At 38.2% G+C, this 27,087-nt stretch overlaps 1 protein-coding gene across 1 annotated transcript in view; it reads right to left on the bottom strand.

Annotated features, from left to right (window-relative positions):
- Positions 1-8,436, bottom strand: part of ANO6 (anoctamin 6) — a gene marked incomplete at its 5' end in the record, with an annotated part of 48,112 nt that extends 39,676 nt beyond the window's left edge. Inside the window, 2 exons of the mRNA XM_039382621.1 lie at positions 6,871-6,947; positions 8,427-8,436. Of these exons, the coding sequence (XP_039238555.1) occupies positions 6,871-6,947; positions 8,427-8,436 (87 nt within the window). The remainder of the gene's footprint in view (positions 1-6,870; positions 6,948-8,426) is intronic.
- Between the last annotated feature and the right edge of the window lie 18,651 nt (positions 8,437-27,087).

Raw genomic sequence — 27,087 nt, 5'->3', positions numbered from 1 at the left:
AGAATTGAGAAGAATGTAGTCTTCAGTCAGGAGCACCTGAGTTCCAGAGAGCATACAGTGTTTTAGGAACCATGTGTCAGTGTTTCCAAAACAAAATTTCCCATGGTTTTTTTTCTAAATCTCTCCCTGTAGATTATTTTGTTACTATTTACTGGTTGAGCCAAAACAGTTGACCAAGATGTGTCTCCCCATAATTATGACAAAATTTCCGTATTTTAAATAAGCTCAGGGGAGTTTAAACTCACTATTTTTTACATCGTATGAACAAAGGTTAGGACCTGCTGTAAAGAGGTCCTGTTAACTTAGTTGCTTCAAAAGTCTGAGCAGATTCTTGAATAGAACAGTTTTCTCTGAATCCACCTGTGTGTGGATTTGTGACAAACCTGACAGCAAGCAGCTGCTGACATACATGCACGCACACACACATATATATACATACACACACACACTGACATATGGCCAATAGAGACACATGCTGTACATTAGTTTCACAGCCTGGGCTAGGATTCAGAGACTACTTGGGCAGTCACCAAATCAACATACAACCGCCTACTATGAACAAAGTTTTAGGGGAAAAAACTTTCAGACGCATCACCAGATCACAATGACACTAAGTATCTCTATCACCTGAAGCAAGTCACAGGTGTGAATTTCTAAATTGTTGAGAGCTGAAGTTAGCATAGTCCCATCAAGAATCAGAACTGGCCCTGACAAGTTTTCCTTCTGCTGAGGACTAGTCATGGGTGTGAAATACAGCCCTTCTGCTACCATCTCCAGTCTCATTTAAAACATAACCATGATGACTTAATGTTGACTAGATTCCTATTGGGAGGAAACCATTAACAACAGCCAACAGCTCCTGCTGGGGGACAGCTTGGGAGGTGCTGGAGTAGCGGCAGAAGGGAGGTGTGGACAGTGGAGCCCAGCAGGCACAGAGCCCAGCCCAGCAGCTTCTGCTCTCCCCTGGAACCTCAACAGGCTCCAGCACAGGCTAAAATGGCTTCATGCTGCAATGCTGGAAACAGAGCCCAAATCTTGAGGTAATGAATAACAGGGGGAAGGGTTGCCACTACATAAAGCACAAGATTTTTTAATTGGGATTTTTCCTCTTTGGAATCGTAGGAATATCATTATAATAACCTCTGTTTAAAGAGACAGAGTTTAGTTGTGAAATTCAAGCATTTGAAATCAGAAAAGTAGCAATAGCTTTGAGGGATTTTTTGCTACACCTTTTAGCACTTCTTCCACAGAGCAGAGAAGAAAGAAATGGAAAACAGCAAACATAAAATCAAGTTCTGATACAACAATATTTGATCATAATTTGTGTTGGCATAACTTTACTAAATAATTTTCCTTTAATTGTAGTCTCCTTTAAACTTATAAAAGCAGCAATAATTGGCTTAACTGGATTATCAATAACAATATAGTAAAAACTATATAAAATAGTTATAAAAAACTATATATAAAATAGATTTAAAAGCTACCTGTTAATCAGTATTCTGACTCATGAAGTTACTCACATATGTGTTTTCATTCACATTTGTGTATAAATATTATCGATCATACACATACACCTTTATCTCTCTCTCTTTCTCAAACTATGCATATATAAATGGAATATAGAAATTCATACTTATGAAGCTAACATAATTATCAGGGGAAAGACAGGACTGAAAACCAAAAAGATGTGGTGTGTTTTAAAGTTAGTAATTCCTTTGAGACAATGTTTGGGTTTGTTGTTTGTTTTTAATATGTAATATTATTTGACAGCATTACAAACATTATCATCATACAAATGCACACAAGCTTGCATGCACAGACATAGAAGTTAATGGTGCTGAAATTCCAGTACATAATTTTTCTTAAGTATCGGTAGCAAATTATAACCCAAAATAATGAACGGGCCCACTGACACTTTATTTTGTACGAAACAAACACGGGGGCCATTTACTGCACTATCTAATATTCTTAGCCGCAGCATAATCACATTTTAAGTACTGATGGAGGCAATTGGTTGTGCACTCTACTGTTTTAATAATATCCTAGTGGACAGCAAGTTAATATTGATTAACATCATTAATAAATAAAAAAATGTAATATAAATAGTTGTGAAATAATAATTATATTTAGCACACAGTCCACAATGCTTCAGAACTCTCCAAGTGCTGTACAACCAACTGCTTGCCTACCAACAGGAGACAGGGAACCATTAGTTGCTTTATTAACAGATGAAATCTGAAGGAGAGGAGGACCTGGCTGGGACTAAAGCTTTTTGGAACACTGAGGTTACACCTACATGGGTTAGCCTAGAAGCAGCCTGACCGCATCCATGTGGATGTATCTCTGCAATTGAATTTGGAACAGGTCAGATCAGGTGAGCATCAGAGGCTCTTCACACCAAGGAATAAGACTGGAAGGAGTCTGCGGTAACAAAAAGCCCAGAAACATGTATAAATGCAGACACCACCTCCTCAGTGCCAAATGCTTGTTACACATTCCCACTGCTTGGGCCCTTGCTGCCAGCAGAGGTACACAGAGATTTTGGAATCCTGCTGGAGCTGGGAAGTGCTGCAATGATGTAGTCACACTGGAGGTGCTGGCCATAAGAGGTCCTCTGCCATGCACACCCCTTTTCCCTTCCCTTCCCTTCCTTCTCTTCATCCTCCCTGATCCCATCCCCCAGCAGCCACCTCAGCAGAGGAATAAGGAGCTTCCTGCACTCTTTGGTAATCCAGCACAAGCAGTCACCAGCCAACAGCATCTGCTCTCCCAGCCCTGGGACACAGCGGCACTCAGAGAAGGGGCAAGTGGGACATGAAGACAAGCTTGCCCCTCCACACAGGGCTGTAAAGGCTGAAGCATCTGGTTTGGCTTCAAATGCCAACATTATGGAACACCCAAACACCTTCTTGACTCAGAGCTCCTTAGGAGGGAGATTTCCGTGTGCCCCTCCGCAAGTATAATCAGGCTTGCTGGTATCTAGGGGGAGTTGCCGTGTCTCACTCTTGAGACCGCTCCTGTAGTCATGGCTACATGTGATGCCTGCAGTAGAAGATGAAAGGAGACCATGCAAGTGGAAAGCTCCTTTCAGAAACAGCAATGCTTCATGCCAGACGAGGAAAAACAGTTGCACTACTGAGAAACCTGATCACTTTTCCAGAGTTCTTTAGGCATTATATAGTTAAACATTCAGTAGGGATAATGGGAGGGAAGGGCAGCACCAAGACAAGCATGAAGAAAAATATGTGCACGGGAATTGCAGTTATTTATTGTTTACTACACCCTGAACAAGCACAGTATTGTAAGGTGATTTTTTTTTTAATAACAAGAGATTTTGCAGGAATGATTTATCTAACTGAAAGGATAAAAGAAGTGTTTTATTTTGCCTGCATGAATCTTTGGTGTGACTGTCAATAGCACCAAATATAATCATTACCGGAGGGATAAACTACTTGTCTGCAACCTCACATAATTTTCAGATATGCTTCAGAACAGCTTCCTGTGGCATGGTAGGGAATAAATCAGTACTGGGAAAGAAGAGAGCAGAGCAAAGCCTGTGCAATATTGCCTCTGCTGACAAGGCACCTGCAAAAAATCCTTCTGCAGGGGCACATTGACAGTCCCACGGGGACAGCAGGTTGCACTTCAGTTGTGGGTTTTACAAAGGTGAAAAATTCAGTGTGTTTGTTCAGGAGCACAGTTATTTCTCTCTACCCACCTCAGGAAACTTCAAATCAAGTAAATGAAAAGAAAAACATTATATTACCAGAATATCATGAAACATTGTTATTTGTAAAGGATTTTGAGATCATTTGAAGAAAATGTTACAGAAATAGGAAGTTCTTCTTACTATCACAGACATATAAAAAGATTTTTTATTACTTTATCTTCTGAGCAACCAATAGACACAACTTTCTGACATTAGGACCAACACAAGCATTTATTTATGGATGCCATTGATATACATAAGATCATACTGGAAGTGGTATGTTATTTGCATATTGCATAATAATGCTAGTCTGTGTCTGTAGGGCCATAAAACTGTTGTGCTTTTAATATTTTCCCTTGTTACTCATATTTGTTAATAACAACAGAGGACTGTTTTAGTTCTCTTTTTAGCAACAATGAGAATATTAGCAAGCACTTAATCAGAAGAAGGTTTTTCTTTCACTTCCTCAACATGCAAAGGAATTTTTGCTATGTAAAAAATTGAAATAGACTAAAGACAATTAGAAAAAAATATGGGGTGTCATTATAGTCACACATTTCTGTCAGCAGAAAGCAGCTGGTAACTGGCCAGACATTGGGATGCCTTGTCCCCTGAGCTAAGTTTGGACCAGACACCCACTTGACTTCCTGTCTAAGCGTCAGGTTGCTGCTGGCTGCAGGACGAATTCCAGTCGCTCCTGACTAGAGAGAGACCAAATGGCCTTACTTTTAAATAAAATGAAGAAAGTGCACTGCTGAAAACCTGCTTTTCAGCAACTCCCATCTTTCTGGAGATGCAAGAGTTGGGAAATTCACTCTTTTGAACTTCCCAGAAGCCTTCTTGTGGAAGAAATTGTATGTGAGGGACAGCAGTAGTAGACAGATTGAAAGTTAACCTTCTCTCCAAAGATGTTGACTCTCAAAAAAAATCTTATTGTTACACACAAATTCAAACTATGTACCTATAAAGCAGACAAGCTATAAAATAAAACATGAGCTAGAAAAGGCTTGAATTAATGATGTCTATGCAATTTTGTCTTCCTTGTACATACTGTTTATGATATATGATTTAATTGTACAATCACATGACATACTTCTATGGCTCCTTGTAGTTATGGAATCTGCTCCTATTTATGGAATATTCCTTATTATCTTCTTTATTTAATGTCTTTTTTTTTTTGTTACACCACATCTAAATAGCCCAGATGCTTAAAATAGAGATTTTTTTCTGACTATGCCTGTGGTATTCTTCTCATTGAATCCCAATGTTCTGCAAATGTTGAAAAATTTAATTTTAAAAGAACCACCGGGACATAAAGGAACAGTATAACACTCATTTTAACAGTGATCACATAAGGCATCTAGACATCAATGCCAAAACCTGTCCACTGTCTCCTAAATTTGGAGTTCAGCTTGAGACACCAGGACAGTGACTTTTCCCAGAGAGCTCAGCAATTCTCTCTCTTCAAAGAGAGAGTCACTACTTTGAACTAACGCAAACTGGGGCCAGAGATGGTCTCCTTTGACACTCAGGAAACAAACAAAAGCTGGCTGTGACTTCACAAGTCCAGTTATCTAGAACTGAACTCAATTCCACTGGTCATAAGAGCCTTTAATTCCTTCACTGTAATTTCCTGCCACATTTACACCTTGCTGAAGTAGTACAAACAACAGTCACACAGAATTTGGGCTTCTTGAAGATAATTGTCCTATTCATGTGTCAAATGTGGCAGGGGTCTTGTGGCAAACTTAGCATATGACCCTATAATTAGAGACAGTACCATAAGAAGAACAGGACTGCTTCTATTAGCCAATAATTTACTTAGTTTCGGCTACTCCAGAATGACTTGCAAAATGAAATAAAATTTCCAGAATGCTTCCAGGTGCAAAGCATGATCTAGGTTTATACAAAAGGCATAGTACTTCCCTTCTATTCAATCATTTAAGGTTAGGCTTCCTCTTTGGTTTCCATTTCTACCTGAAATTCGCCCTCATTCATTTAGCAATCAGGTTCAGCATATCTCAATTTTATCCTTCTGGCTCTTCCAACTCACTGAAACTACCCAGTGAATGACAAGGGGGGCCTGACACGGAAGTAGCAATGCAGAGAAGATGCTGCTAAAACTGAGCAGAAATTACAACTGCTAGTAAACATGAGTTTACTAGCAAAATAAAAATTATATATATATAAAAATACCCAAAAATAAAAATTGATTTTGACCATCAATTTTCAGGAGAAATAAAAATAAATTCTATGAAGATTGCTAGAAGAGACTGTTCTAACCACAAGGTATATGACAGTCCAGCTGTTTTGATGCTATTCTACTTCCTATAAATACATAAAAAAATTCAATGAACCACAGAGAGTCTAAGAAGGAGAGCACTCACTTGGGAAATGAAAGCCCTTGGTTGCACCTCATGCTTCCAAAACTGTTTAAACATTTTTCCAGAGACTGAAGCATCTTCAAATGAAACTGCAAAAACACAGAGGCAGGGGAGGCAAGGGTATCCACCTTCCAGAAGGAAACTCATTTCCCGTTACCGTGGGTATTGGTTTTCTATGAGATTTGAGGCAGGGGATCTTGAGCTAGAGCCAGCAGCCTGTTAACTGCAGAGAACATTAGGCAAGCTGGCAAATTTGAACTTTGGTAAAGGGAACAGACACCTCTTGGTCTTTTTCCTTCTTATCACTTCAGTATCTGGAGTAAGGAATTTCCTGGTGTCTCCAAGCTTTCTGTAAAAATGAATCCTGAACTCACCTGTCAGCCAACTAATACCTGGGTGTGTACGAATTTACAGGATATGTGTGTTTATATGTAGGGTGTGTTCAGAACTATTTATCCTTGTATACACACGCAAACCCTATACATTTGTGAACAAAATTACATAGAGAGAGGAGGTCTATGTGTATGTATTGGTTTACAGTGAATATATATGGGTCACTCTTAAATGAGTCCAGTGCCTGTACTTTCACATCTGAGTCAATGACTTCAGGTAACTTTAGGGAAATGGGGATAACAGCAATTCAGATTCAACAACACAGGTGAACTGCATGTGCTGTAAATGCAAAGGAATGCTAGTTTTCTGGAACAGCTACTGTCTGCTGCGTATCTATGTGAGCATATATTACAGGCAATCAAGTTAAAGTAAAGAAGTACCCACCCATTCAGCAGTATGAAGGTTTTGTTGATCCGGTACAGTTCCGTAAGTAGGAATAATCACCTGGTTCAGTTCCAAGACTAAAATTAAACATAAGAAATTAAAACATTTTAGCATTTTGTGTGGTAGGTTTTTTGGTTTTGTTTGTTTGTTTTGTTGGGTTTTTTTTGTGTGGGTTTTTTTTTTGTTTGGTTTTGTTTTTTTATTTTATTTTTATTTTTAATTAATGGTTTGTGGAGAAACCACTTCATTGCACTTATTTAGTGTTTCAGAAATGGAATGATTGTGTCTCACACTTCAGTTACAATCAGAAGGTGGCAGAGAACAAAACACCAGGTAATGCTAGGACAGCATCCTGACCATTCTACAGTAATGCAAAGCATCCCTTTACTCTTATGTGCTATTTAGTGTTTCAGAAACTCTGTGCACGCTCTAGCAGAAGTTAAGTTTATCTTTCAGTGAATAAGGGTACTAGAACTGGTTCCAGTTTATTTGTGCAGGAATAAACCTAGCACATGCTGACTGTACTTATCAGGCAATAACAAATAACAGTACCAGAGAACTCTTCACAAGTCCTGGAATAGGTGTGGTAGATCACAGTGATACTGTACACTGTGTTATTCTGTAACACATAACACATAAGCTAAGAACACACCTATACTTCAATCAATGTGTGTTGATGCCTCAGCTACTTCCTCCCCCATTTCCCAACACCAGTTAAAAACTATCAACCTGCAAACCAAATTGGTTTCCTGAAAATGCAACATAAAAATGATCTTGTAAAGTATGCTGCTGCATGAAACCATTATCAAGCACACTGGGAAAACTGGCTACCAGTTCAAGCACCAGATAACACACAAATTCATCCTATTAAGGCTAATGAAAATAAGTTACAGAAGCTCTACAACTGCTGCAAGATTTAGTTTCTTCACAACTATTTTTGTGTCTTAAGAAGAAGTCAAATAACATCCTGAGGCTGAAGATAACATCACGTAGCTAAAGGGAGAAGGCTGCTTCCTGCCTATGCATGGCAGGCAGATGGATCCCATCTGTTATTTTCATATCCTTAAAACAGAGATATGTCTTAGCTAAGTCTGTCCTGCACTGAGGAATGGTCATGGATAACAATGGTACCTAAAAGTCAGTGTTGTCTGGAAAGGATAGCTTCAATGTAACAAAAAGTCTATAATACTTTAAGAAAATCCCCTAGCTCTAAAATAATCTAATCTGTAGTACTTTTAGGATAGCTAAACACCTATTAGATACAATGCCAGGACAAACATAACTGATATGCCTGGTTTTGTTTTGATTTGTGTTTTTTTGTTTGGTTGGGTTGGTTTGGTTTTGTTTTGGTGGGGGTTTTTTGTCGTTTTGGGGTTTTTTGTTTGCTTTTGTGGGGGTTTTTTTGTTTGTTTGTTTGGGTTTTTTTTGGCTTGAAAACTTCATTGATATATGGCCAAATTCTCAAGCAAATTCAAGAGGCTTTTTTTTTTTCACTGATGGTGATTATTTATACCAGCTGAAGATCTGTCAAAATACTTAGAGCACAACAAGCTTACTCTTTACAAATCAGCAGAATTCTCTCATGGTATTTAAGCAGCTGAATTCTTCAGTTTAATAGAGTTTGGTAGGGACTTTGTTCCAGGTGTTGAGTTGTCAGTTTCCACATCTCTTCTGTGGTGATAGTATATGCTCCAGGGAGAAGACAAAAGGAAGTCCATGTATTTTTTCTGAAGCATTAGAGCCACAACCCAAGATCTGCTCAGTGGAATAATCAACATCTGTGAGCTATCAAAAACATTAAGATCTTCAGAAATGTTTCCCAGCATTTAAAAAAAGTGCAGGAAAATGTAGAGCAGTGCAGCACTCAAACATCACATGGTGAGACCATGAGGATTCAGAGGACACAAGCATCTCTCAGCAACTACTGCAAAACTGCTGAATATGTGGATCATTATGTTTTAATGGATTCACCTGAGACTAGGGTGAGAAGGGCAAATACATATTCTTGATGTCAATGTAATGGGTATCCCCCCCACATTTGTTAGGGCATTCTTTATTCTCTATCTGGACACAAAGATATCCAAAGTGCTTCTGAAAACCCACAGAAGTTTCTGCCTACAGATGTTTCTGCCTATATAATGGGCAGAGGGAAGGAGAAATATAAGCATCTTGCTCCGAAATATAAACATTTGCTCTGAAATTCTGTGTGCCATTACACAAACTCCAAATATGTGGATAGAGACACAAAGACTTCTGTCAGGCACTGAACTGCAGAATCAGGAGCTAAAATCGCCTTTTTACTAAGTAAGCACACTCCCATCATTGCTGCTGTCCAGAAAACCCTTCAGACAGAAGTGAAGACTGAAGTGTGGAATTCACAGCAGGCAGAATAACTCCACTTATCCCAAATCCTGATGGATCTGAGGCTGGTCAGAAATATCCTTGAGAAATTTATATGTGAGTACAATTTGCTTCTGCCTCAGTGTCTCTGGCCAGCATATCTTCCACCTGATATGGTATCAAGGAAACTTTATAATTTTATCAATAGTTAGCATCTTAACACATTTGTACTTGAAATAGTGCTCAGTACAGTCCCTGGGTCATTGTCCCAATGAAAAAACTTACACAAAAGGGACCTGTGACTCATTTTTTTATGGGACAGTAGCCCAGAACTTCTCTCAAGTTAACTACAGATTAATGTATGTGTGAAGCCAAAAATACAAAGCCTTGACACTACCTGAATATGTACTTAGATAAGATTCGTACTGGCTATGCCAATTTGTGCCGTTTTTAGCTGGAAGAGACCATTTTAGTCTCTCAAAAATACAGAAGTGGTACCTGTAAAAACTCAGCTGTGCCAGAAAAAGCTGCACCCACACGAAGTGTTTCCTATACCTACAAAATCACTTCATTTATTTCTACCACCTCCCTGTGAGCATTATGGTAAAGTCAGTTTTAAGTATGGAGGAGAAGAAAAAAGTTGCAGTACAAAAGTTTGCAGCTAGACATTAGGAAAAGCTTTCTAATAGCAAAAACAGTAGAAGGAAGTGCTGGAGAAGGCAGGTGAGGTCATGTGAGATCTTCAACATCAGAGATTATTCCGTACAGATGTATTAAGTATCCTGGAACAATCTAGGCCAAGTTGAATCTGGCATGAACCTTGAGAGGATGGACTAGATGAGCTTTTGAGGTCTTTCCCAGACCCAGTTTCTTCTGAGCGTAAGCTTGGTCAAAGTGTTCTTGTAGTTACAAAGGCCACTGTGATGAGATTTTATATTAAAATAATAGTTCTGCTTACTTATATCTTCTTCAGAAACATTATCATTCCTGTTAATGTTTGGGTCAGAGTACAAGTGTAGATGTTTGTGTTATACCACCCAACCAAGTAAAGCAAAGAAGGTACAAGGGAACAAAGAAATCTACTGGATTGGTGGCAGCATACTCAGATTATAATTGACTGATGCATCAAGTTCTATCTTCAAGCAATCTTGGCAAGATATGTTTTTGTCAGAACATGTAACCTAATTTCTTTGAATTGTAATTGTAATTTTGAGTGCCCCCCCAGTGATACCAGTTGGTCTTTGATCTAGTCCTCTCAAAAGATGCTGTTGTAAAAATTTTAAGTACTGGATATGTGCAAGCTACTTTACAAGAACATCTCTGTGGTATCTGAGCTGCCAACATACCACTGGTATTTCCAGCTGTCTGAACTGAGCTGTCAGCACATCACACTTACCTCAAATATACCTATACAGAAGCACTATGTCAATCCCCCACTACTTCTTTATAACCTATGTATATCCCATGGTTTTGGCCAGGCCATGGGAGATGAATCCTGCTGTTGATTCTACCAGAGATTTATTTTATGACTTTTCTCTACAGCTTTTCTTTCTCAGAGGTGAGCAACCATTTTCGACTGGATTGAATAAAGAGCCTAAAAATCCCTTGATAGCCAATGCAAAATGTCTTGTCTTTTAATTATTTGATATTAACCGTGAATGGTTTTGCAAGTTCAGTGACTTCTCATTGAATAATTCAAATTTAAAGACTTTAATGAACATTACTACTAGTAATCTCTACCTATTGCTGTAGGTGAGAGGCTATGGCCCACTGATAGGTATGGAAGACACTCTCCCCTTGCAAGAAATACAGTTTCCTTGACGTCTGAATAGTGAAATAATGAAAGCTGTTCAAAACACAGGCAGTAGGGATGAAACAGGTTTTTTGAGTTTGTAAATTAAAAAGAAAGAGAATGGGGGGGGAAAAAAAGGCAGCATCCAGAAGTGAAAAAAAAAGATGCTGTCCAAAAGAACATTAATGACAAGAAAATAACAAAAATATTGGATAAGCTGATGTTTGAAAAGATGGTCTTGGCTCTGTAACAAGGACATTGTCAAACATGCCTGAAGATGTTAAACTTTTTGTGACAAAGAAATTCTTGGCTATCATTGATTTCCTCCCAAATGAAAATAATTAGAGGTGAAAAAGGGCAGCAGCACTCTTTAAGCTTGTAAATCACTTACATTAAGACAAATAATTAGGAACCAAATTATTTTGAGAAGTCAAAAAGATTTTACAACACTAAACTCATAGTACCTGGTAATTCAACAAGCCTGCAAGGCATTGCTAAGAACAAGATCTCAGCCCTGGCACTGAACATGGATGGTATCTCATGAGCAATCATGAATGCAAAGCAGGAAACGATGCCTGAAATCCACAGGCTTTGCTGCTTTGCTATAGACATCATATCACCTCTTTTTTTGTAAAGTATTTTGTAAGAGTGCTGACTGTCTGTCACAGAAGTTTAAAAAAGTCTAAGTCCCAAATCCTGTTCTTAGAGGGTGAAAAAGAAATTAATGGAACATTGTGCTCTCCTAAGTACAAAACTGATGTGCTGAAGAACATCCACTCAGCCCCTTGGTGAATTTGCCTGCAGCATGGAGTGTCTCCTCCACAAACAGGGAAGTTTACAGTACAGTTACAGAAAATGAGATGTTGCAGCGCTGGGGCACATACTCTTCTTACCTGCATTACCTGGCTCCACGCACAGTGCTGTCCCACCACAGTGCAGGTGGAAAGCATAAGAGGAAAGGGTAGCAGGAATTACCAAAGCAGAACACTCTAGCTTTGCTCACAACCCTGCCCTCATGTAGCCCTGCCATAGCAACAACATTCACTGCACACAGAAATGGACAAATGTTAAGTACACAATTAGACTCACTTAGGTGTTTTGGGCCTCAAATAGATTGTGAAGAAAATTAGTATAATAACAAAATGTCTCACTGACTGGAAAATAACAGGAAATATTTACATGCAATTTGTATCTGAATTGACACGTTTCCTGATGTGTTTGACAGTACTGTCACCATGTTAGAAAAGAAAAAATAGTAATTAGTAAAGACTATGTGTTCTAATGAAAATCAAATTAAAAGATCATATCAGGTTCGCCACTGTGAGGCTCAGAGAACTGGATGGAGTCAGATTGTTCCCATCTGCTGGGATAAACAAGAAGATCCAAAAGTTGTAGGCTTTGCCCAAATACTGCTTTCTAAGTAGAGCTGATTCTGCATTACACGCCTCCTCAGAAAACACACAAAGATTGTGGTAATACCTCCCCATCTCAGCAGGCTGCAGTGGTGGTAGCAAAAGATCAGTTTCATGACATTGTCAGGCATGGCACACAAGAGGCAAACAAGCAAAGAGCCTCACCTCATAAGTACTGTCTCAGAAGCAACGAAAAGGCATGACATAACATACTAGATATGAACCGAGTCCTGGAATGAATGAAAGCTACTCTGAAGCCCATCATCTAACCAAATTTGTACTGGTTTTGGCTGGAACACAGCAAAGCACAAACTACTAAGAAGAAAACTAACTCTATACCAGACAAAAGGAGGAGAAAGTCAAATTACTTTCACCTTATTTCACAAAAAAAAAAAAAAAAAAAGAACAAACTACTGCTGTCTAAAATAACACTAATGCTTCAGAGAGATATCATACCCAAGATAGGGTACCACATAAAGAGAGGGCAATCACTGTATCAAAACTGTGGAAATAAAAATGAGGGGAGAGTGGGTCAATCAGTCTAAAGATCCAGTCATTCCTAAACACCTGCTGGGGACTTAAGAACATATAGCCTTCTGTCTCTTGCTGCAAAAATAATAAAATTATAGTGGATTTCCTGGCTTTTGGGGAAAGAAGGGGGAAGAGGAGGGGTACAAATTTATGCCATGTTGTTTTAAATACTCTAGAAGATTAAAAAGTGAAAAACTGACAACACAAAGGAGTTTCCCCACTGAGCAAAGATTTTGCTTTTCCAAATCTCTACAGTTACCCAGAAAGCAAAGACACTGTTATAAACATGACTACAAGCTCTGAGGCAATTAAAAAATAAAACTATGTATAATTTTATATAGTATATATTATAAGATAAATTATTACATACCAACAGTTAATGTATAGTGTATAAATTAATATATTAAAATATTAATAATTAAGATATCATACATAAAAGTACAAATTAATCTAATAGCTATTCCTTAAAAAAAGCCTATCAGAACAGATCACAAACTATTTTAAGGGGCTGATCATAGAACAAATATTTTTTCATTTAAATGTAAACTATTCAAGCCATATATATAATACTTGCTGAAATCAAGTGAAGCAGAGTAAAACCTTTGCAAAAATCAAGTCAAATTTTTCTGGAAACAGAAACTGTTGGACTGATACACTGGTTTTTTGAAAGCTACAGTATTTTGCTGGTGCAAAATATTTCTTTATTGTAGTTTTTTCCATATGTTCTGTTCCTTGTACAGGAGTACTCTCAGAGCTAACAAACTATTTAGGAATTGAAAAAGCAAGAATATGGATTTTCCTTTGAAAATATTTGAATCAAAAAAAGAAAGAGACAATGAGATCAATGGCTACAAAATAAAATTAGTCAAGGCCATTAAGTTCCTTGAGCTACTTCCTTTATTGAAAAAAATAATTTTAAAATGTAAGATATCCTCCTTATTATCAGGAACTTTTTGATGATTAAAGGTCTGTCTGAGTTGAAGTGACTTTTCCAGACTAGTGCTTCTCTGGGATACAGTCTTTTCTCCATGCACATATGAGAGCAGACATTATAAACACAAATTATCAATGGTTTCACCTCATTCCACCCAAGTACTGTAGGCTTGCGTTTAGTAGCATTCATTCTGTTAAGTTCAGTTCTGTGATTAGAATGTGTTTAAATTATTTTATTTCATATTTGTAGATCTCATTTGAAGAATACATGCTACTGAACTCCACATTCTTCACTTTCAGAAAAGTTATGCATTTTAAATGAAAATTATTTTTATGTCAAACTATGGCTTATTTATAGCTAATAAGAGATGTATACAGCTGCCTGTCTTGTTCTCTTATAGTCACCTGCAGTCTTACAGTGCATGAGAAAACTGGAGACAACCAGTAATACTAAAATGTAGTAATGCTAAAATGGCTTTCCAGTTGTCAATAAATTACATTCTTTGTGCACTCACACAGTGCCGATCTTCAGGTATCATCAATCTAAAACCTAATCTATAGCACATAATGAGACGACATTGATTTTAATTTCAGGTGCCCAAGCAAACCTAATATGAAGCTATAGCTAATAAGAAGCCATGAAGCTGCTGGATCACAAAGGAAGTGAAATAGCTGTCTTGGAAGATGATTCTTTCTTGCTGGAAAGACTGTTCTTTCCATGAAGTTATCTTCTCTTACAGCTGTGCAAACAAAGGATGGGAACATGTGGTATGTGTTTCAAAATTAAATGCTCTTTCATGACTAACTCTAAACAGGAAAACATTCACTTGGGAATATAATAGAGGGTATTGCAAGTCTAAACCCCCCATGTCCTGAAAGAGCCAGCTCAGAGTCAGGGTAGCTCACCAAAAATAATAAAGTAAATAGCAGGCAGTTATAAAACAAGAAATTTGACTTTGTGGAAATGATTTTGCTCATAGCAGGGCCTAAATATTTAAGGGGCACTGAATTGGAATGTTTAAGGGGCTCAGTAACCAAATGGTCAAACAGTTCTTGTATGTTCAGCTGAAAGTGGGACAATTGCCTAAAACCTGTGGCAAAAATCCTAAAACATTTCAGCGAGACCTGGACCAGCCCCAGCTTCAGTTTCTAAAACAAACACTGGGCTAATGACATTTTAGCTACAATTCTGTGATTCCAGAGTAATCAGCTGAAAAGTAAATGTTGGCTCCTGGTTTTCACTGCTGCAATGCATGCCAGAACCAACCTGGCTGCGTCCAGTATGCATATCTGACACCAGCTGACTGTAAATTACTGCAAAACTCAGTTGCTAATTGGAATATTTAAAACGTGTTTTCTGAAGCTAAATAATTTACCCACCTTCAGCTGAAACGGCTGTCAGAAAGAATTATTTTGGCTCTCATCTGTCAATATGCAATATATAGATAAACAACCTTTGGTTTTAGAATGTATTAACACATCTACCTGCTATAATTTTAAACAGTATTTGGTGTGCTTTTTCATTGTAAACTGATTGTATACATGGCAAACACCTAGCTCACTTTGTCAGAGTACAAAATAATGGAATAAAGTGACTAAGCAGGCTTCAGACTGATAATCTTCTCAGACATTAATCTCAGGTTGGAATATGGGCAACAAATGAGTCTTCTAAAATTTTTCAATTAAAGCCTGCTTTGGTTTAATTATATATGGAATCAGGTAGCAAACTACTGTAATGTTGACTGCCAAATGAGCCTGTTTCATGATTCATTCAACCTATGCCACATTCTTACAAACTGAGGTATACATACATATATATTTTATTTATTTTATTTGTTTGTTTTTAAAAACAGTGCAAACATTGTCATTCCTGCTGTGAAAAAATCAAGTTCTTAGTTTATAGGGTTAAGAAAAATAATGACCTCAGTTACATTAAGAACATAAGGGATCAGCTGGATTACTGAATCCAGCACCAGCTTACACAAAACTTTGATTTTCAGTTTTGTTAGTAGGTTCTGAGAGAAAATTTTCTTTACTTGGAATAATATATTTTAGTCTGAAAAAGGGATCAAGAAAGCCAGATTGCTGTTTTTCTGCTGCGGCAAATAAAATCCAGGTGGCAGAGGATGAGATACTGTAATTTTAAAAACCCAAAGGGCATTGGGACAGATCTGCAGAAGGTATTAGGCATATAAACTTCCAGATAAATTCCTGCTGATGTATTTAAAAGTGTTCAAGCAGATTGAGAGTTTTTAGGCCAAATTATACCAAACACAGCATATGGCCCTTAGTGACCAGAAGGAATCAATCAATTTTATTAATTGATACATCAATTTCATTACTACAGTTAATACTTCCCTTGCCTAATAAATTAAATGCAAAATATTTCATAAATGCACTTTTTTCTTATGTATACAGCATATTTGAGACAACTAATAAGCATGTTTACATGTTGTTTTTCTCTACGGTTAATTAACTCTACCAATAAGATGCATCTGTATACAAGTTCAGAGTAAATAGGAACTATCTAGTAGATAAGAAAGAAATTATCCTGCAACAAATGAAAAATCGGAGTAAGTCTGCACTGAGCTATTACTTGCTAAAATCAATGTGTGTCTATGGAATCAAAGATGTAGGTCCCTAAAACAGGATTAGGGAGTAACCAAATCATTCAGTTCCAGAAGTGCAAACCAAAATCACAACTTTGCAGCTGCCAGCTAACAGGAACTTCCTGCCTTGCTGTCATGCACTGTGGGCATTTCCCTAGGGGTCATCAGGGTCTCTTTGAAAGCCTTTAAAATAAAAATTCAGGTAGCTACATATTACAAAATGTAAATTAAATCAGTAACTGCAATCATTCCACTTTGGTTAATACTGGTCTACACAGTAGAAACTGGTTTTCAGGGTTCTTTCAAAAAAGAGAGATTTATAGACAAAAAGGGCAAGTAAACAGATCAGTGAGACTTCAAACTCAAACTCACAAACACTGAAATAGTCCTGGTTCAAGACTGTTTGTCATTGCTGAATCCTTATTTTAAAGAAGACAAAGGAAAGGACTGAATCCTGGTCTTTCTGTTTCGGAATAGTTTCTGACTACAGGAAAGGTAAAAGGTACACAGCAATACCACTTAATCTAGCACAGGAGATAATGGTGGATTTTAAAGCAAAGGAAACAATTTTTCATTATAAAACCCATTTCTTTTTTCTTCAGGACCCTCCCTCCTTTTGCATACAAGATGGGGCTGCAATGACGATGACTCCAGGTTTCACTAAATAAAACTTGTCTGTCTAGACCTTTAACTTACTTTTGCAAAAGACAGATAGTATATTGGGCTGTGGGAAGATGGAAAGGAAGAAAGATTATCTGATCATCAAAGAATTTGCATGTGGCCTTGGAGAAGTGGCCTGTGCTCCAGCTTCAGGATCTTATACATGTGATGCTGATCAAGCTGCTCAGAAAAAGTTTTGCCCAGCTTTTCATGGCAGAGTTTTCAAGCTAACTGCCCAGGTTGTTACTGCCAGGAAGCTCAGCACTTTTGCACCAGCGGTGGGCACTTGTCACTAGGAGAGACTATTTATAAGAGCAGGTTTAGATTAGATATCAGAAAAAAATTCTTTACTGTGAAGGTAGTGAGGCACTGGAACAAGTTGCCCAGAGAAGCTGTGGATACCCCATTCCTGGAGGTTTTTAAGGCCAGGTTTGATGGAGCTCTGAGCAATGTGGTCCAATGAAAAACGTCCCTGCCCATGGCAGAGGGGTTGGAACTAGATGATCTTTAAGGTCCCTTCTAACCGAAACCATTCTATGATTTTGTGATGAAGTATGGCGTGGCATTTGGAACAGCAAGATTGGGAAATGCTCTTATTTCTGAAAAAAAGCATTCCAAAGCTTTTGTCATTCATAAGCATTTTTCAGACAACTTTCTACAAAAAGTAGAGTTTATCAACCATAAACCCAGAATGGTGTTAAGACCTGACTGTACAAAAGTGATTGAAAATGAGTTATTTTCTTGCAGCCCTACAGAAGGTGCATTCTAGGTATGCTTTCCAGTGGGATCTGGATCTCCCTGTTCAGTGTTTTGTCTTTGCACAACCCATTCAGAAGTGTTTTACATTCCCCACATCTTATCGCTTCCGTAGCCCACATTCCTATCACAAGGGTCTGGATTCCTGAAACTCCAGGTCTCCCTAAAACCAGAGTTATGCAACCTGAAACTCACATCCTTGTTGGATATAGTGCTCAATTGTGGTAAAAGCACCATAGAAACACAGAGGAGGAAAGGAATGAAAATATTCTGAGCAAGGCTTTGATAATTTGAGTTAAACAATGCTAGGAGTCATGCTCTTAATGAGGAAGATAAAAAGAAATCTGTAATTACTACCAGTTCACTGAATGAGGCAGTGGACTTATGAGGAAAAAAGAACACTGATTGTTTAATTAAAAACTGCAACATGCATGAAAACAAATGGCAAGAAAATGGAAGTTGCCTGGGCAACGTTAATGCTGACATTGCCCAACTTCTAAATGCTTGACTTCATAACCTTAAAGTTAACATTTTTTAGACATAATATATTATTAGCTGCAACCAATTAGGGATGCTATGGCTCCTATTGGTAACCGGTAATATTTACATTTAAATATGGAGAAAGATTACTGCTGGCTATACTGTATTATTTAATTATACAGTCAGTTTAGAAACAAAATTATATCTGAAGCATTTGAGAGATTCCCTTGAGCAGAAATGATGTAACAATTATTACTGCAATTTAGCATGACTAAACTTTGCTGAAAGTCTAGAATTTCACCTAATCAGGCAATTTGATTTGTGGGCCATATGTAGGAGCATGCTGTGCTGCTGCAGAGTAATTTCAAAATGCACTGCAAGAAAAGTAAGCATAATAGCTGTAGACACTTTTTCTCATGGATCAAACATTAAGTTTTAAAAGTCAGTTCAGAATAATGTAATTAGTGTAAATTCAGCACCATGATGGAAAAAACCACAACCAACCAACATGTTTTAGCTTATTACAATCACTATGAATAAAAGTTCTGGTTTCTGCTGAAAATTCAATTCATGATGCCCATCAACTACAGCTGAGTAAGGTCTGACAACTTCATGCCAGGCAACTGTGGCTTTGAAGCCACAGAGGTTTCTAAATTACCTTCTGGGAAAAGAGGCATTAAAAAGAAGGACGCGTGTGTGCACACAGCTTTCTAATAACAGTATTGTGGGCAGATGATGGAAATAAGAATATGCTCCCTCCTCCTGGCATTGAAAAGTCCATTCTTCAACTAAAGTTAAAAAATAATAAATGCATGTGAAAATACCAGCTTAACAAATCTGTACACAAATACATTTGGCAAACATGTAGGCAATAAAACAAACTCCAGAGTGATCCCTAGACATTTCTCCCTAGACTTTGAGAACCTGGAAGTAGAAGGAGGTAAGATTTCAACAGTCATTACAGTCCCCTAACAAGACAAGGATGGAAAAAATGCAGAGGGAGAAAAAATGGAGAGAGAATGTCATACGGGAGGTCCTGGTCATCTCAGTCCCTGGTAAAGAGCCCCCACCTTTAGGTGATGTGAGTGCATAAATCAGGTATTGCATATCTACCAGACCAAGCCTTGAGATTAGGCAGGGTTGACAATGCTATAAACTTTCCAAGGTAATGCCACCATCAGGCTCCACCTTTGGCTGCAATCAGCCTTTTATTGGGCTGGGTGATCTGTAATCTGACTTGTGAGCCCAACTGGTGGCTTATCCTTTCTGTTAGATGAGGAAGGAAACAGTCTACTGCCTTGTGGTCATTCAGCTGCAGGGTTTAGCACTAGTTCCTGGCTTTTGTCCTTGGACAGACTGCCTGCTCCCAGTCCTTTAAGTTACAGTGGAGTCACTGGCCTACAGCTTGCCTTCTGTCCATGTTCTTGCCTTGCCTTTTCACCACTAAGGGAATACTAAGGCTGTTCACCCCAAGGTCAGTGGTCCACATACCCCAGCCTCCTGGCACCAAGAGAATTCAGTGCTGCTTTGGGTCAAAACCACCATTCAATATTCTGAAGTGTAAGATGAGGGCACAGAGGCAGGGAAGGTCCCACAGTATATGATCAGACAAAAGTAGTATATTTTTGGTTTAGATCATCTTAAATGCTTTTGAAACTGCAACTGCTTCTTACACTTGACACTGGGAAGAGCGTTAAGAAGGAGGAGCAGCAAGTTTTTAATCACCTCCATTCCATGAGGTGGCACATTAGAAATCTTCTCAAATATATTACAAAGTACTACATGCCCTGAGGCAGATGTCACAGATACCTGAGAAAATGTGTGAACAGTGCTGCACATGGGACAGCGAGAGCTTTTTGACTGCTCGACGTGCAATGATGTTAATAATGTATCAAGTATCTACCTTAAGATTTGTGCTTATAAGCAATACATATAGGAGGATTATTCTCTGGGGAGTGTCATACTTCAGATTTCAGTATGCTCATCCACCATCATTGTGAACAAGTCTTTCAGACTAAGAACAGTGGAAGCAGCTTTAGACCCAGCAAAGTAAGCACATGATAGTCAGTCCTGAAGGGCCATTTCTAGTTTTCTCTAACAACTGCTGCACCTTCATAGAAAATTAGCCATCCCAGAATGAGTAAATTCACTCTAGGAACCTGTCAGGAAAGAATACGGGTGCATTTAAAAGTACAAGCCTCCTTTTGATTGGCAGAGAGAATAAAAATATGAAAAATAGGTATTTTGATAGCTTATCTCAGGAGGAAGCAAAAGAACTCAGGACTATAATGACTGATGAAAATTACTAGCTTTGATTCTTAGATACCATTCAGCTATAACAAAACCATGCAGCAAGAATAATGAGGAAAAAGCCAAACAGAAATTATCTTTTTTTCCTCCTATCTCACCTACACCACAGTGTAATTCCATGAAATCTTGAAAAAAAGCCCACAGAAGAGGAAATGAAAGCTCTGTTTTGGAAATCATGGAAAGACATTTTACTCTGATGCCTATAAAGAATCCTGCTAAACTGTTTTACGATGTTATGACCATACCAGATGCCAGTAACACAGGAACAATCACAGGCTGTGCTCATTTTGTACAGCACTATAGATCTTTATGAGAGTACAACCAGTGCTGAGCAACCCAGCAATATCACTCTTCACAACCCCATTGCCACTGAGATTCTAATCCATTTCTTCAAAACTGTGGAATTGAGGAGATGCAAAAAATCAGTTTTCCAATGAAAAAACCCAAAACCAACACGCAGCCTCTACAGAGCTGTTTTTCATTTAAGCTGAGGTAAGACTGCTTACACGCCTCACTATAAAATAGGGAAAATGCAAGTATGATGGGCTGTTAGGAGGCTAGGACCCTTGGTATTGGCTGTGCTGAGTTTTGTTCTGTTTTTTAAGAGGAGACAACAGCGAATTTACTGCAGATTCTGGTTTTTGTGTCAAAAGTAAGAAGAATGACCTTTTGAAACGTGTGAATACAGCTCTTAGACTGTAAGACAAGAAGATACCAGTGAAGTCATCCAGTCTGATCCCTGTAACATAAGCCAGAAGATTTCATCTCCAGATTTTCATTTAGTTTAGTATCTGCAACCTGGAGCAATACAGAAACATGAAATCACTGAATGACTTCTCTGTTCCTGCTTGCTGCAGGTTGACACTTCACCTTTGCAGTCTGGAGCTGAGGAGCATCTTATGCCACTTCTCAGTGACATTTCTCTTCTGCATGAGCCAGATCTGTTAATATGAACTCAGACTTGACATTCCAGAGGTCAAGAGAATGACTGACCCTAAAAATTACACAATAAAACTGCAAAGAAAATAGTGAAGGATATGAAAAGAGCTGAAAGATTCATCATGAAAGCGAATAGGACTTCTCTGGTGTTTATTTTTGCATGCAAGGTGTTCCTAAGGAACATCCTGATGAGAAGAATGGTTAATGGGTTTGTTCAGTGAACTGTACACAGAGAGAGATACAGAAGCTCTTCTGATGGACACATTTGTTCTTAGAGCTCAGGATAAACATCTATCCCCAAAGAATTTAATTAAACTCTCCTCCATTCAAAGAAAAGGAACAAAAACAAAGACAAGGATACACCAAGCACAACTGATAAATAGAGTATTGTTGTTTAGACAGATATTTGTGCTTTCATCATGAATAGCTTTGGAAAATAAACAACTGAAAAAAACCCCCCACACTGAAAAAAACCTACTCAGAACAGCAACCACCAGTCTCTGGGGACAGAGACTGCAACATTTACACACTTAAATAACTTCATGGATGCTGCTGGTTCCACTCATCTGAAAAGGATCATTCTCATGTTTGTGTCACATTTGGCTTGTGCTATGTGCCTACATAGATCAGTGCATAGAAAGGAGATGCAGCCTGATACCTCAGAAGTTTATGGTGTGAGGACTAAGGAGCAACCTGCAGGTAATCCTGTAAAAATCAAGATTCCTACCACGGGCTGAGACAAGTATGTGAGATTGTGGCAATGTAACAGCTATCAGAAGCTTTGGGACAGCGCACGCTGTGTCTCACCTAAAAAATCCACTGCGCAGGCTGGAAGGGTTAATTAAAACAGCTATCAGAAGCACTACTTGGGCACAAACTTCATAAAACCTCATTGGTTGTTTTTTTTTCTGAGAAATTTCAGACAAGTTGGTGAGATCTGACCTAAATCAGCTCTGTTAAATCACGGTATTGCTGATATTTTAAGAAGTACAAAGGGTAAAATCAAGAAGCAGCACAAGCTGTTTATTATTCTTGTGTGAACACCCTCCCTCCCCTGCCTCGGTCTCATGCATGACCAGAACCTGGTCTGATAAACATGCATAACTCTGAAGACTGACTTTCTGCAAGACTGTGACGTAACACTTTGGAGGGGACTATAGAGTTAGATCTCTGGTCAAAAGTTTGATAAGCTGTTTTATACCTGTTCCAGTGTTGAAGGACCCCGAGTGCCTTCTTGAATTGGAAGGTATTTTCTTCATTGCTTAAAATAAGGTGATTTTTGTCTGTTTGTTTTTTATCCCAGATCAGCTAACACAAATCAGCTGTCCTTAGGTAGGAAACATAAAGAAGACAAGCCACTTCTACTTTTGTTATGAGACAGACTTGCCAAGCTCAACCTTGAGCATACTGTCAAAATTACTGTTCTATTAGAGGGCAAATGAGCATACCATGCCTTACCTGTGTTTTACAGGAGGGCAGCCCACACACAGCAGTTGCCCCAAGCTCCAAATACAGCTTTTTTAGCAGGCAAGCTGATCCCTTGGTGTTCCTCACAAATGCCAAGCCTCCAGGCAGTTATGGAGCCTTTTCATTGGGAACTGAAATGATCAACCCAATTGTAATTGCAGATGGCTGGCTGGTTAGACTTCAATGCCTATGGATCAATGAGCTATCTAATTAGAAATTTTAAGTTTGAAATATATTTATAAAATTATACCCATTGCTATTAAATTTACATGTCTCAATAGAGATATATTTGAATTTCTGTAATGAGTTTCTCAGCATGTTTGCTTTAAAGTACTTCCTACACTCAGCTGTTATAGAGTGTGTTCACAGGAGGGTCCTAAAAAGATATTTTTAATTACTTTGACAATGAAAATATTAAGTTTAAAGTCAAAACCTACAGGCATTTTTTAAACTATTTTGTGTGTGTAGGTGTAAAAACTCCTGCCTGTAAGCATTCCAGGTGTTAGACCCAGAGCTTAGAAACAAACTGCTTTTGTTTCCTAATCAGGAAAAAAAAGCAGTTTTGGCAGTTGAAGGAGTCTTCAGATTTTATTTCTAAAGTAAAAGCTGCAGCTTAACAATCAACTTCTACCTAAAACCACCTTCTTCTGTCCATAAAAGGTCTAAAACAGAGCTTTGCTCTTCCTGCAAACTCCAATAAACTTACAAAACATCTGGAGTTCTATTTGGCTGGACTGCATTGCCCAGGAAGCTTTTTCTCTACTCACTTGGTTATCAGCAAGAAACAGTTTAAAAAAAAATAGTTCAGCCCTGACTTTTATTTTTTGGGTCATATTAATTTCTTTCCTTTTTTTTTTTTTTTTTTAATAATATATTACATGTTTAAGTCTTACAAAATATTATAGGAGTTTTTTCTGGTCTGTTTGTCTTAAGTACTGCCATGAGTTTATAGATTAAATTGTGCTTTAGTGCAAATTCTTTCTTGTATTTTATAGACAGCAGAATAATTAATGAATTTAATTATTTTTCCTAGAATAAATCAGTATATGCAGAGATGATGAAAGATTTACTAGAGATATTTCTTCCATTAGGGACTAATTCTGCATTTTCTACTATGAATAGCATTTTTAAAAATAATGCTATTCCCACTCTAGTCAAAGGGACTGCTCACAAGGGTAAAGAGTACATTACTTGACCTCATCCTTGTTCATTAATGCCTATAAAAACTCCATTAAACTACTTAAGGAAAAAACACATAGAAAAAGAACACTATTAAATTTACTAATATTGCACACAAACTAATAAAATTCTCTGGCAATGCTAGAGACCTTTGGATTATCAACTCAGACTTGTTATTATGTCTAACTGCAGTGCCAAACCTAGAGCAGTGGAATTGTTTTTGCAAATAATTAATACAATAAAGATGGAATTTTCTTCCTGCTAGATAAATGACCTATGAACACAAAGTAATTTTTACTATATATTAAAAATATGCATGAAAATGCCACAGATGATTTTTTTCAATTCAGCCACAGCTATATTACCTTAATCTCTTGCTATAGCTTATTTTCCTGATAAACTCAATTGGAAGAAACTTTATGCCACTGCTTAATGAGTTCCTGACCAGATAAATAGGTGAACAGAATCACAGAATCATAGAATTGTAGAATGGCCTAGGTTGGAAGGGATTTTAAACATCATCTAGTTCCAACCCCCAGCTGTGAGCATGGACACCTTTCACTGGACCAGGTTGCTCAGAGCTCCATCCAACTTGGCCTAAAACACCTCCAGGATTGGGGCATCCACAACTTCTCTGGGCAACCTGTTCCAGTGCCTCACCACCCTCATAATAAAGAATTTCTTCCTGACAGCTGCACTGGCCAGCTCTCCCTGTATGAATACTGTCAAGAGTTCCTCCTCTTTCACTTTTAATTACTTACTTTCTTTGTACACAGATACCAACAGGTGTTTTGCATTCACTTCCATTTTCCTTACTCTTTCCACCTCTTCAACACTTATTTTACCAGACACTCCAGTCAAGACCCTGCTTTGTGCTATGTGAATCTCTTCACTGGTCTAAGTTCAAGTGTACTTATCTCAGGCTTCCTCCACTGACAGCAACAGACCCCAGCTTCTCACAGGCAGGATGTGGCTCTTCAACTCCTCCATTGTGTCAGCACACCCTTGGATTACTAATATCAGTTTCCAGCATCTTTAGCAGCGTTGTTACACTGCCAATATTTTATAATCACTGCTCATACTTTCCAACCTGGTCTGCAATCCAGATGACATTTTTTAGTTACTATTCCTCCCACAAAGGAAGGAAAAAATCCACAATATTTCATCCACTGAGAAGTCACTAATCTCATCCCCTTCTCCTGACACAAGTCCTACAGCATCATCACAACATAGGAGGTGCAGGGCATCTCAACACAAGTGCTGCTTGCTCCTGCTCTCCCCTACAGAGTGAAGATTCCCTATCTGACTGTAATTTCCTGAAGTAGTAATAGTTGAGGGATAGGTCACAGGTCTCTGCTGCAGCCATGGAACAAGAACTATGATCTTTCAGCCTGAAGAGAAGGCTCTAGGGAAACCTTACAGTGTCATTTCAGATTTTTTAGTAGGGCCTGTAGAGACAGGACAAAGCATGATGATTTTAGACTAAAAGATGGTAGATTCAGTCTAGATATAAGGAACAAGATTTTAACGAGGGTAGTGACACACTGGAGGTTTCTCAGAGAGGTAGTGGATGCTCTATCCCCGGAAACAGATGCTCTATCCTCTGACCAGACAGAGCCCTGAGCAACCGGATCTAGTTGAAGATGTCCCTGCTCATTGCAGGAGGGTTGGACTAGATGAGCTTTAAAGGTCCCTTCCAACCCAAACCCCTTAGGATTCTGTGATCTTCCTGTAGATATTGTGAAAGTCTTGTGATGCCTTGGAAAAAGATCCACCCAAGCTAGAAGCCCACAAGATAGAAACACATCATAGACACTCAAGTTCACCTGCTGCACCAGCTGGTCTCAAACAGCACTGAACAGAAAAGAGGTGGTGGCTATTTCCTGCAGAAGAACACTGGTGCAGCAGCTCATTCTGATGACTAAACTGTAAGCAGTCTACTATGCAAATATTTAATGTCCCATGATAAATCACGTCTAAAAAATGCTGGAGAACCTGACTAACCAGTTTAGTGGGGCCAGGGTAAATCCATCATAAAAAAAAATGAAAGGAGGGGAAACTATAAAAGCAAAGCAAAACCTGCTACTGATGGCAGTTCTTACAAACTTCCATTTTCAATTGTGTCTAAAGAATATTGATGAATAGTGGTTTAGTTGGAAATTATTTAATGTAAACACTTAATTGAAGGGCTAAATCTTATTCAGCCTTTATACAATATTATGAAACTAAGTTGCTGTTTCTACCATGAGGCAGAAAATCAAATAAAGAATGTTTATGCTCCAGCAGACTTGTAACTACACTTCTTAAAGTTCAGTTTCTGTTTTAATATATTTTATTAATTTTCCAATCTCATTTTGGTATTCATTAAAGATGTTTAAATGTGATCTCTTTCCAAAACCATTTGACCTTCCTCGTTCTTCCTGCTTCTTTGTGTTGGTATGAATCTCACCTTTTTAAAACATAACACACACATTTTATTAATAATGTCTATTTTCATTAGCAAAGCTATCTGGGCCCTGCCTATTTTGCATTCAGTAATATTACGCCTTTCAATAGGTCATCCTTTCGATAGGACATCGATATTGATAAGGTTTGGAACTAAAAGGCTAGTACAGAAGGAAGCTGCTCTGACAAGGATGCAGGATAGGAACGGGAACAAAGGATTACAGTATCAGTTGATGATATCCTGCAATGGAAGAATACATGCAGGGCTGCCTTATGGTAATGAAAGTCTTCTCCTTTCCCTACCGTTTGCTACTCAGCAGCCCAACCCTAATAAACCAACACCTGTGCTGGGTGAGTTATCCTC

This window comes from Pipra filicauda, unplaced genomic scaffold, assembly GCF_003945595.2.
Source record: "Pipra filicauda isolate LSUMZ 115617 unplaced genomic scaffold, ASM394559v2 scaffold277_size1012519_pilon, whole genome shotgun sequence".
NCBI lineage: Eukaryota > Metazoa > Chordata > Aves > Passeriformes > Pipridae > Pipra > Pipra filicauda.
Note: the sequence above shows the minus strand (reverse complement) of the source record. Positions and strands in the feature narration are given on the sequence as shown.